Raw genomic sequence first — 12091 nt, 5'->3', positions numbered from 1 at the left:
ATTTTGCACTTTTTGCTATTTGCACCTCTGGTTAGATGCCTGCACTTTGTACCTGTACTATATGACAGTAAAGTTGAATCACATCTAATTAAAGATATAGATAGATAGATAGATAGATAGATAGATGGATGAGTGAATAAGCCCCCAATACCAAACACCCAAAAAAGATTCATAAATAAGTATTGTGTTTGTACATGGTTTGCACATAGAGAGAAAAAACAGACTGCACATTATTCAGAGGAAGAGAAACTGACTGCCCCCCCGTCCTACAGTCCCTTTTCTTTTTGTCCTCCTTCCTCCAAGTGAGTTGTTGAACACTTTGATAGCCCGGGGTCAAAGGAGTTCCTCCGTCTGTTTGGTCCTGCACTTTGGGAGGCCTCTTGCTGAAGGTGCTTCTCTAGCTGCTGACGGCAGTGTGCAGAGGGTGGCTGGCATTGTCCAGGATACCCAGAAGTTTGTAAAGTCGCAGAAGCAGGCGCAAATCTTGACTTTTTGGTCACTCGTATTCGCCCGTGACGCAAAACCGAACGCGCCCACAATGAGGAGACGAGAGTCACGTCCGCTATGACTTCAGGAGGCCGCTGCAGATCCTCTGAAGACGTGACTCAACAACAAGCTGAGCGGCAAACTCAACTTCTACAGTGAAATGGCTCATCCCTTTTAAGTAGAAAACTCCTTTTGTCATGCAAACATAGTTGACCGTTATGCAAATACTATGTGGCTACATTGGGGCTCATTCATGGAGATGGCTGCAGGAAAAGTCAACGATAAAAATCTCCTTTCACATCTTTTAAGTTTTGCAAAGTACTTTATATGTCCTTAAAGTGTAACAGCGCTCATGCACATATACTTGGCTGACAGTTTATTTGGTACACTCTGCTAAAACGAATGCACTTCATTGTATTCACTTTCGCTTTTAGACATGTGCTGTTTCAATGCCGCCACCACCACCTCTCTGTGTGATGCAAGGAGCACCAACCCAGTCCTGATGAAATCCACCACACTAACACACCATGAGGGTTGAAGTAAACATCGAAATGACTTACTCTCAGATCTGGGTGTGATTACGGCTGATTTCGCAATAACAGAGGACGCACAACGAGGCCGGCCGACTTTCGCACAGTTGAAGATTGTGAAACGGCCGTGCCGAGATCCCCCGCAACCCGCCTTTATCAGCAGCACACATCACGATCGCGTACCGCAGCCCCACTGCTGTATACAGTAGTGAGTACACCACATGCACTCTGAGCCTGAGCCCGAGGACATCAGTCACTGCTGCAGACATGTGGCTTTATTTCACACCACCCACAGAGATATTAAAATCTCATTCTCTGCGCGGCTGTTTTGAGTGAAAGACGGCGAAAAAGGGGCAGAAAAAAAAAAAAACGCAGTTTGTGTTTGTGTGTTTCCACTCAACGGTGAAATAACAGACGATTTATTCCAAAAGTAAAGTTCAGAGCTGCAAACCAGAGGTTGAGTCATTCTCCTCTAGCTCCTTACAGCGTCTGCTCCGTGAGTGACACAAAGACAGGTTTAATGGCTGAGTGAGCGTCGGACCGAAATAGGACGAGGTCTGTTTAATGAATGTCCTTCAGCTCCGTCAGGTCACTCGCCTCCAATCATCTGCGTCATCCACTGTAAATGAATGAACAGTGTGGAGGCCGCACATGAATGGCATTATTCTGCAACAACTGTCCGCTGGCTTTACAGTAAGCAAAGTAGGTTAGTGCTGCGTGTTTTTATTTGAGCACGGTTCGCTGGCGACGGCCTGAAAAATATGGGCGTCGTCAGCAGAGAGCGTGAGGATGCTTCTGAACTTTAGTTACCTCTGGACGCTGGGCAGGACGGAGGGGAGGACAAGTTTTGTATGAATAGGATTAGATTATCTAGGAAATATGTTGATTCATTTATCTGTGCAGAGTTGGATGAGAAAATATATATATCACACCTGGAGCTACCACGAATAGTTGATTAGGTTAGCTTAGCACGATCAGGCATAACATTATGACCACCTTCGTAATATTGTGAAGGTCTCCCTTGTGGTAACTCATCAGAGAATGGACATGGGCCTTCTGAGGGTGTCCTGTGGGAACAGAATGTTGTTAGTGGGGGGGGGGCTTTGAGGGGAGGGGCCTCTGTGGATCATCCCACAGATACTTGATCAGTTTGGGATCTAGTGAATTTGGAGGCCAGGTCAACACCTTGTGCTGTTCTTCATGTTTTTATTTTAGTTGTTCCTAAAGTGTTTTTGTGTGTGTGTCTGTGTCAGGCTGCATCCTGCTGGGGATGGCTGCTGCCATCAAGGAGTGTCATTGCTATGGGGTGGGGGTGCCTGGTCTGGTCTAGGTGGGTGCTACATGTCTAAGTAAGATCCACACCGATGAATGCCAGGTCCAAAAGTTTCCCAGCAGAACACTGAATTGTCCCAAGATGGTCAATGTTATTTACTTCTCCTGTCAGTGGTCATAATGTTATGCCAGATCGGTGTATAAAGCAGTATCTAACAAAGCAATGTGAAATCTCTTCAAAAGCTCTAAGCGGTGCAATGAATGCCAGGTCCAAAAGTTTCCCAGCAGGACACTGAATTGTCACAAGATGGTCGATGTTATTTACTTCTCCTGTCAGTGGTTTTAATGTTGTGGCTGATCGGTGTAGATCGTTGTGATCAGGTTGGTTGGTCAAGAGCTAGAGTAGGTACACAGTTCTATATTGGACAACTGCTCTAATCCATATTAATACAAGAACCACTCAACTAACTAAAGAGAAACAACAGTCTAAGATCAGAGTTTGAATGTCTCAGTTGTGAAAAGTCCTAATCTACAACGCAGAAAATAATAAAAAATAAAGAAAAACCAAACTTTTGACTGGCACAGTTTGATTTTTTACAAACATTTTCCGTTCAACGCCCACGCTCTTTTCTTTCTTTTTTTAAGATAACATGACACAGATCGGTCTCTTCTGTTTGATTATTAAAACGAGGACGAACCAGCTGAGGGGGGTTGACTTATGCAGGGAGAGGCACGACTGTGAATTCCTCTTCCATTAATAGAATATCACCTTAGACATCTAAAGACTACACACTGGCTTCTATAGTAGTAAACTGAATGAAGTGCTTCTATATGTTCCACCGTGTTATTCAGATCCAACATGGTGGCTGTAGGTACGTTTCATTTTGGTTTGGCCTATCTTTCTAATTGATTTGCACTCTGAACTGATTCAGGTATATTTATATTCATAAGTAAGATGAATGCTTAACGTCCAACACACCTGAATTTAGTTTTCTCTGCTGCACATGCAAGTCTTAATTATTAATATGCGTATTTTTAATAAAACAGGATTTCTTTTCCTAGTCCGTGTTCCCAATCAGAATTCAAATCAAAGCCCTCTCACAAACCCGAGTCCCATCCAAATCCGTCTGTGCTCTATATATAAAGTGATCCCTCTGTTCGTGCCCAGGACCTGTCACAGCGCTGGAGGTCCACCAAGGGCGAGCGGAGTTTGATTTCAGACCCAATTAGTCTGGAGGTATTTGGGTTGTGCTGCTGCTGGTGGTGGTGGTGGTGGTGGTGGTGGTGATGATGTGGGTGGGGAGGGGGCGCAGGAGGGCTAAATTAGATTTGCTCTTCCTGTCCAGGACAATGGCTGCACTGTGGGTCACGGCTTCACCTGACTTGATGTGAATCTGCCTAAATATCTCTCCCACACACTGTGAACAGGTTTTATATTTTATTTGTTTGTACAAGTTTGTTTTTACTTCCCGTTAAAGCCCCGGTTTAGTTTAACTTTCAAATTTAAATGACTTCCCTAAAAGAGGGACGGCGTGTTTTGTTATTTTGTGTGTGTTTTGCATTTGTGTGTGTGTGTTGCCGAGCCCCGTCTCTGTTCCCACATCTCTGCCCGTCCTCCATATCAAAGGGCCGAGAGTCGTCGCCTCCATCTGAAGCAGCTAACACCTCTGATACTTGACTCTGAAACGGCAGGTCATAAAACACACACACACACACACACACCTCTCCATGCAAGACGGGCTGGCCTGAAGGGGTTTGGGAGAGACACAAATCACATCACAGTGATCTGTAGGAACAGACACAAACACACTAACGCTGCTTTTATTTTTCCACAGCCACATACTTGTAATCTATATCTATGGTGTGGAACTGCATGCAGCTCTAGTCTATTTCTATTAGGAGCATTGTGGCTTTGAAGTAGCCTTAGACTCCATGTTAATGCTCATTACTCCGTCTTATTAATCCTTCCTGTGTATATAATATATATTTACTTCTGTCTCTATTTCTTGTACATTTGTTTATATGCAAATTTTGTACATGTCTTGCTTATACCATTTTATTTTACTAGACTCTAATATTTCGTTGGACCGCCTTTAGCTTCGATAACAGCACTCATTCTCTCTGGCATTGTTTCAATAAGCTTCTCCAATGTCACCAGATTTATTTCCATCCAGTGTTGCATTAATTTTTCACCAAGATCTTGTATTGATGATGGGAGAGTCTGACCACTGAGCAAAGCCTTCTCCAGCACATCCCAAAGATTCTCAATGGGGTTAAGGTCTGGACTCTGTGGTGGCCAATCCATGTGTGAAACTGATGTCTCATGCTCCCTGAACCACTCTTTCACAATCTGAGCCCCATGAATCAGGAATAAAACTGTTGAAACAAACGGTTTCCCTCTTGCCTCCAGTCTTTATGCTAAGTTCAGCTAAAGTAATCACTCCATACTTCCTGGTCCATATTTACACATGTAGCTCTGGGTGCAGGCGCAGGTCTCATCTATTCAACTCTTAGCATGACCCCAAATTTCACAAAATGTGTCATTTCACAAACTTTCAGAAAAAGTAGAAGAGGAAGACACATTGTTAGACTAAAGCTTTAAAATGTGTCAACAATTTTTGTAAAGAGGTGAAGTAAGGTCAGACAGAGTTTAATTTGAGAGGAACTCTCGTGTGTCTGACTCAAGACTCAGTGTAAACAACTCATTTTCCGATTTAAAGCAAAACTGACATGATAATGTCTCATCTAAGTACTTTACAAGTTACTTTTTACACACATAGTTAAACAGCATACAGTAGAGTGCATAATAGATGAGCATTTATCAAACTAAAATTGTCCATAAATGTAGTTCCTGGAATGAATCCTTCTTGTGTGCAAGTCCAAATACAAAGTAATAAAGATACGAGTTACGACAAGTCATCTCAGGAATATGTGTTCAGCCGTTGTACTGCTTTTAAGTATAGACTGTGTAAAGATGGACAGCGGAACTGCTCCTCAAAAGTGAAGCCAAAGCAAGTAGAGCTCCCCCTGGTGGTTGGCTGCAGTATAGGTCATAAGCTCCACCTCCTCCATGTTAGTGGGCGGGACTTGGGCCGAACTAAAACACTAAAGTACACGTCAAATATATATATATTTTTTCAAGGATGGTTTCATTTTAGGTAGTTAATATAATGTTCATGGAAGTGTCCATTTTTTCTGATGCTATAGAAACAGGATGTGACATCATGATCACTACAAGTTGCCATGCCAACCACTACATGAAGTGGTCCCCTCGCACTCAGAGTTGAAAAAGTACTGATCACACTCTGGCTCCAAAGTTGCAAGATGGCGCCGCCCGTATCCCCGGGAAAATAGCGTCAGTTTGGCTAATGCAAGGAAGTGGGGACGCGTAGTCCATATTTATATACAGTCTATGTTTTGTGTGTCTGCGTTTTTTGCACTTTTAATTTCAGATTTTTTTTTTTCAATTTTGTCTAAAGATGACATATAAAACAGCTGCCAACGTTAATGCAGTTTGACTAAAACTCATTCATTCATACATCTTCTATAACTCCTTGTCCTGTGAAGGGTCGCAACGGTGCTGGAGCCTATCCCAGCTGTCATAGGGGCGATAGGCGGGGTACACCCTGGACAGGTCTCCAGTCTATCACAGTACAACCATTCAGACTCACACCTACGGCCAATTTAGAATCACCAATGAACCTAACGAGCATCTCTTTGGACGGTGGGAGGAACCTGGAGTACCTGGAGAGAACACTTGACTAAAGCAATGAAAGATAAAAATGACTAATAAGCGTTTTCGTCCTAAGACTAAACCAAAAAATGTCTGTCAACATTACCACTTGTACCGACTGGGGCCAGACGTGCCCTTAAACAACGTATTAAAGTGCCATCCCAAGTCCAGACTCTCAGCTCTCAGCCACACACTTAGAAATGTTCTGTAGCTGCTCAGTGTTCTCCCAGTCACGATGACTTCACTTTGCCAAAGCTCCCCAAGCACCACAGTGTCCTTCCAGCACACTGCTGCGCGTGTAATTTTAGCACAGCTTTAAGAGGAGAGATGACATGTTTTCTCAAGTAAATGTTTTGTTTTTTACTCTCGGCGTGATGTGATTTCTTTCGGGTTTTTCTGCCGTTTCTCATTTGCATGAGGAATTCGCCTCTCCCGGCCAAGTCCCTCGGCCGTTTGAAACGACATAACCCAATTTACAGTCTCGCTTCTTCCCCCCGCCATCTCTCTGAGGGTGTGTGCGGCGGGCCTGCAGTGGCTCGCAACACGTGTTCAAATAAACCAGGAATCCAGCGCAATTTTCGCGATCATCTTCGTGGTCGGGGTAGGTTTCTGAATGGTTTGGCTGGAGGAGCGGAAGGTCGCCCAGGCTCACTTCAGCCCCCCCTCAGCGGCCAGGAGGAAATGTAGGCCATTTTACGGTAAGCAACACGCTCTCGGCCTCCCACACACGCACAAACTATAATCTCCAAATGAGCAGTGAATCTGGACGGACAAAGGAGGATGTCCCACTCTCACACTGAGGAAACCCACTCTGTAATTATGCCTATTGTGTTGTCTTCCTGTCGCAGCGAAAGAAAACCTCTCCATCTTAGTCACGCTGTTGGCCTCCTATCTGATTCTTTTCGCTGACGGCTTATCTGACCCCGTCTAGCCTTATGTACATAAACACATATAGAACACACAGGCGCACGCCGCCTTCGTATCATAAATACTGGTATCAAAACACTTCCAGGAATTTCTGATGCGTTTCCTGCGCCTTCAAATAATGTAATGAGCTCCGCTTTGAAGGAAAGGGTTGGATTTATTTATTTTTTTCTTACACACAGGTTAAACTAAAAACCGGGAGATCATTTCAGCCCCCAGCTCGGGTTGAGTCTTCCCCTATGAGGCCGCCCTCCCGTGCACAAGCAGCGTTGCCATGACACTTCTTTCTTTCCCGAGATGTTTTTGCTATCTCGTGTTATGTTATGAGATGCTATCAGCGGCGACAGACACAATACGGGTGGCTCCTGAGGAATAAATACAGGAAGTGAGTGTTGTGAGGACAGGAAGTTGATCTAGGGCTGTTTTGTAAAGATGGAGGGGGGCCACTTGAGAGCTGGCAGTTGTCAGTCCTCTCTTATAATGCTCCGTGTGTGTGTTCAGTAAGAACTGCCCTCGCGTTGTTCGTCAGAAAACAGACCTCAGACATTCCACAAACAATGACACATAACCACCCAAACACACACACACACACACACACACACACACACACACACACACACACACACACTTCTCGCCAATTGCATCCAAAGTGCTAAGCTACAATTGGAGCCCCCTTCATTGGAAGGAATGCGCCCCGGCCCTTCACACGAAATGATATCATCAACAGTTTTTTTTTTTAACATTAGCATGGGTTTTGTTATTGGTTTGTGCGTCTATTCATAAGTAGTACTGTGGATATTTCAGTATGTCTATGAATTATTGTTTCGTCTTAAGCCACATTTGGACGGGAACACCATTATGCTAAATGGTTACAGTGGAAACGGGACGTGCCAGTAGCTCCGAGTTTGCCAAAAATGCAACCAAATACAAGCTGAAACATGGCTCAGATGAGAGGAGGGTTGCCGCCAGTGAATGACAGCGCAACAGTGTCCGTTTTTATTTGAACAGAAAGGTGGGTCAAGATTTATTCTGGACAATGTTCGAGTCAGGAGACGACCACCGAGCTCTCAGAAGAACAACAGTTAACTTTGGCAGCACCGCTGGCCAGGGAGTGAAAACTTATCCCCGTGCTCTCTCAGGATGGGAGGTCACTGGTCATTGTGGGCAGTAATAAAATCACATCCCCTGGAGAAGCAGAGTCTCTGAATGCGGCTTTACACATGCTTTGGTAGGGGTTTGTGTTTCAGTGAGGGCAGGGCGAAGTGAACAAATGTGTCTCCAAATAATAAAAAAATACGACAAAGGTGTCGCTAGTTAACGAGAACAGAGTTGTAAAGAAACAACAAAGTCAAGGAGACGCAGACCAGGACGGTGCAGCCAGTTTCAGTTCTTATTAGAATATGAGTCTGGTAAGAGGTCATTTGGATTTAATTATGGGTCATGTTTCAACCAATCAGAGCCACTTAAGGCTCATTTAGAGTACTGTGGGACATAACCTACGTACGTAGCCTACACAGGTTCGATCCATTTCTACTTGTGCACTCGTCAGTCTGGCTCGCTCGGTAACAACTCCACCCAAACACTAGTCGGCGCTGTGTCTTTTTTGCCAGTCAGATTAACCTTTCCTCCATGTGTTCCATCTTTATTGATCCAAAACAATCAATTTGAAAACTATGGAGATGGAGAAGCAGCCGGAAATACTAAATCGGAAACATGCTGCTACCAAGCGGACCAATCACAGCTCTTGAGGTCCGCATAGTTACATTTGATGTAGAAGCCTAAACCACCTATTAGTTGTAAGCAACTTCAACTCAGCGGTGCTCAGGTTGCCTGTAGGACTATGTTGCTGTTACTTTTCTGTCCATATCTGCATAAACCTCCGGCAGATCTTTGCCAAACACAATCAGCTCCCAATGGTTCCAGTGGTTCCCAGTGACTTTCCCCTATAAAAATGTTGTGAAGTTGGGAGGAAGTGTAGGCTGGAACTCGCTTCTACACAGATTACTCTTCTTGTTTTTCCATCTTCACCTCTGCAACTATTAAACTAACCACCTGGCTTCCCACCTAACTGTGCTGGTTTGCCTAAAGGTGCATGCTGGTTGGCTGTTGCCGGCGTGTTCAAGAGCAACTTTGTGGTCCAGACACAGGCGACGTCACAGTCGGCCTTCGCTGCTGGCTTGTATGTGTCAGTACCTCTATGTTCGTAAGCAGGCCTGTGCAGGAGCATCTGTGAATAACCGTGAGGATGTACCTGTACTGAGCAGATGAGCTGGCACATTAGAGATGAAGTCAGACGCTGCGTCTCGCACTTCCTGGTCTTCATCCTGCAGCAGCATGAACAGACTCCTCCATAGTGAAACTGTAGTGGACAGACCTGAGACACACACACAGGGTTTCATAATATAACATACGTATTAACAACTAGATAAATTTGACTTTGATTTTTGTGAAGTTGTATTAAATGACACCCACCCAGGGGCAGATGAGGGCTGGTCAGGAGGCTCGGTGTGCAGCAGACGAGCACCTGGGCGACCATCAGCTTCACCTCCACAGGCTGCTCCTCGCTGCAGCACGAGCACACCAGCGCCCCCCACTGAGCCAGGCAAGCCACCGCACCCGCACCCTAGACGATGGATAGATTAAAATAATACAAGCATGGTCACTGACACAAAGAAAATCTGCTGTAGAGTTAGCATTTCATTATTTCACCAGTTAAACATTTTTTTAAAAGAGAAACTCTACGAAGTGTTTCATTACTTTCTGTTCAGAGCAAGTAACATCCACACCAATGAATGCCAGGTCCAAAGCAAGAATTGACACAAGATGGTCAGTGTTTACTTCTCCTGTCAGCGGTCATAATGTTGTGGCTGACATGGGCTCTTATAACTAGAGAAATATTACTTTTGACAGTTAGATATGAACATATTTTCTTTTAAAATCTTGTGCTTTGTGTTTTTTTTTATTTCTGAATAAACTTTGAACCGTGATAACGTGAATCCTCTGGATGGATACTGGATACTCTGGATGGAACTTACATTCATGGACGTTTTGACTCACGATAGTAGGAAAAGCACAAGTTGGAACTAATAACATTAAACTATTATTCTCTTGAGTCAAAAGTCCTGACTGTAGTTGTTTAGTAAAACTAAAACTTCAAGTAGCCAGACTCAGTTCGTCCTAAAATATGAGCCTGGTAACACGCAATTTGCATTTCATTATGGGCCGTGTTTCAACCAATACAGAGAAAAAATACCTCTGCACACAGCTGGATAATCCTACAATCAATCAGACGTACACTGCCTGGCCAAAAAAAAAAAAAAGGTCACACACTCTAATATTTCGTTGGACCACCTTTAGCTTTGATTCCAGCACTCATTCTCTGTGCCATTGTTTCAATAAGCTTCTGCAAAGTCACCAGATTTATTTCCATCCAGTGTTGCATTCATTTTTCACCAAGATCTTGTATTGATGATGGTGCTATCATGAGGTCAGATCATCATTACCACCACAGCGTGAGGATGAATCAGTCTTTACCTGAGGGTCCTGGTTCACCAGCTTAACCACCAGTCGAGAGACCAGCGTCAGGGCGGCACAGTGGAGCTCCACGCTGAAACACAACAAAAATCAAACACCAAGATGGCTGATTTGAACTTATCAGGCTTATTTTTAATGTGACATGTTGTTCCTGCGAAGGCGATTAATGATCCGTTGCTCTTCCCGAAATTTCAGACAACAACATTTAGTGGTTTTAGAAAATAGAACGGACATGACAAATTTCCCTCCAAGTTGGCGTACAAGGATTCATTCGTCACTCCTGTACAGAGATGATCTAGTTCAAATTACAGTCGGTGACTAATTGTTTTTGTGATCTGAGCAGACCAACCCTTTAATTTGTCATATTTGCGCAGTGAGATCGTCTGAAAGTGACAATGCGCTCCTCAGGTTGTTCTGTGGAAACCATTACGCGCCGGCACCGTCGGCCTCGCGCACACATCACTCGACTGTATTGACTTACAATCCACAAAAGAAGTGTGCTGGTACTCGCCACTACATTATGGATCACAATAGCCCGAGTGCCATTCAATCACAAGGCAGACAAGGGCAGCCAGCAACCCAATCTCCTCCCACCCCGGCTCTAATCATAACCCTGGGGCCGCTCCGGAGGGAAAGTGGATCCCCGGGTCCAGAGATTGTGGCCAGGAAAAGGCTTTACGGGGCCTATAAGCCTTTGTAATCCAATCCTTACTCGAGCCTGTATTCTCTTGTCAGGGGTGAGAAAAGTACAGCAGTGGCTTGTCAAGGAAGGTGCGTGCGTCTGCCAATGCATGTCAAAGGGCTTACAGTATGAGCACGCACACACAAATACTGGAACAGTTTGCGGTAAAAGAGAAAGAGGCCCTATGAGTCATGAGTCTCTCATAAACCTTGATGAAGCTAATGCTTTAGGCCTGACAGGTGTGAATAATCTAACGTAGGAATAATGGCGTGATGAAGGCTTTTCAGAGCGCCAATATCGGCTTACATCCACTTTAAAGTTTCAACCTTTTTTTCTTTTATTTATTTTTTTAAAAGCTACCGTCCCGCTGCGGCTGTGGCTGTGAACCGTTCGGTTACCAAAGCGACGCAGAAGCACAAAAGTAACCACACAAGGTACACTTCAGGTGCGCCCAGGTGCAGGTTTAGACTTCAGCCGGTGAACCCGCGCGCAACCTCCTCCATGGATTGTGGCTCTGAATGAAGACCTGAACAGCAGCATGAGGGCTCTTTCACAAACCAGAAGGGGGGGGAATAAAAATAACGGTGAAATGTAGGAAGAGTGAGCGGTCGCATCTCGGAGAACATTCACGTCGCTTCCATCCATCACGGCTAAAAGCTGCTCGGGGATTGTTTTGACAGAAAGTTTTCAGTTGGGATTCACATGGTCGCCTCTTTTTTATCCTACATTCACCTTGAAGTCTGAACACATTTAGAGAACTTACACCGATCAGGCAAAACATTATGACCACCTTCCTAATATTGCGTAGATCTTTCTTGTGCCTCCAAAACAGTTATGGCTCATCAGAGAATGGACATGGGCCTTTTGAGGGTGTCCTGTGGTGTTTGGCAACAGAATGTTGTTAGTGGGGGGGTCTTCGGGTCCTACGGT

General features: G+C 44.6%; 1 protein-coding gene across 1 annotated transcript in view; it reads right to left on the bottom strand.

Annotated features, from left to right (window-relative positions):
* The window catches only part of thada (THADA armadillo repeat containing), a 112425-nt gene that overhangs the window by 9565 nt on the left and 90769 nt on the right, over window positions 1–12091 (bottom strand). The window contains exons 34-36 of the mRNA XM_084561665.1: window positions 10480–10552; window positions 9418–9568; window positions 9197–9319 (exon numbers count right to left, since the gene is read on the bottom strand). Of these exons, the coding sequence (XP_084417791.1) occupies window positions 9197–9319; window positions 9418–9568; window positions 10480–10552 (347 nt within the window). The remainder of the gene's footprint in view (window positions 1–9196; window positions 9320–9417; window positions 9569–10479; window positions 10553–12091) is intronic.

This window comes from Chelon labrosus (genome assembly GCF_963514085.1).
Source record: "Chelon labrosus genome assembly, chromosome: 15".
Classification (NCBI taxonomy): domain Eukaryota; kingdom Metazoa; phylum Chordata; class Actinopteri; order Mugiliformes; family Mugilidae; genus Chelon; species Chelon labrosus.
The sequence above is the reverse complement of the archived record's forward strand: the minus strand, read 5'-3'. Positions and strand labels throughout refer to the sequence as shown.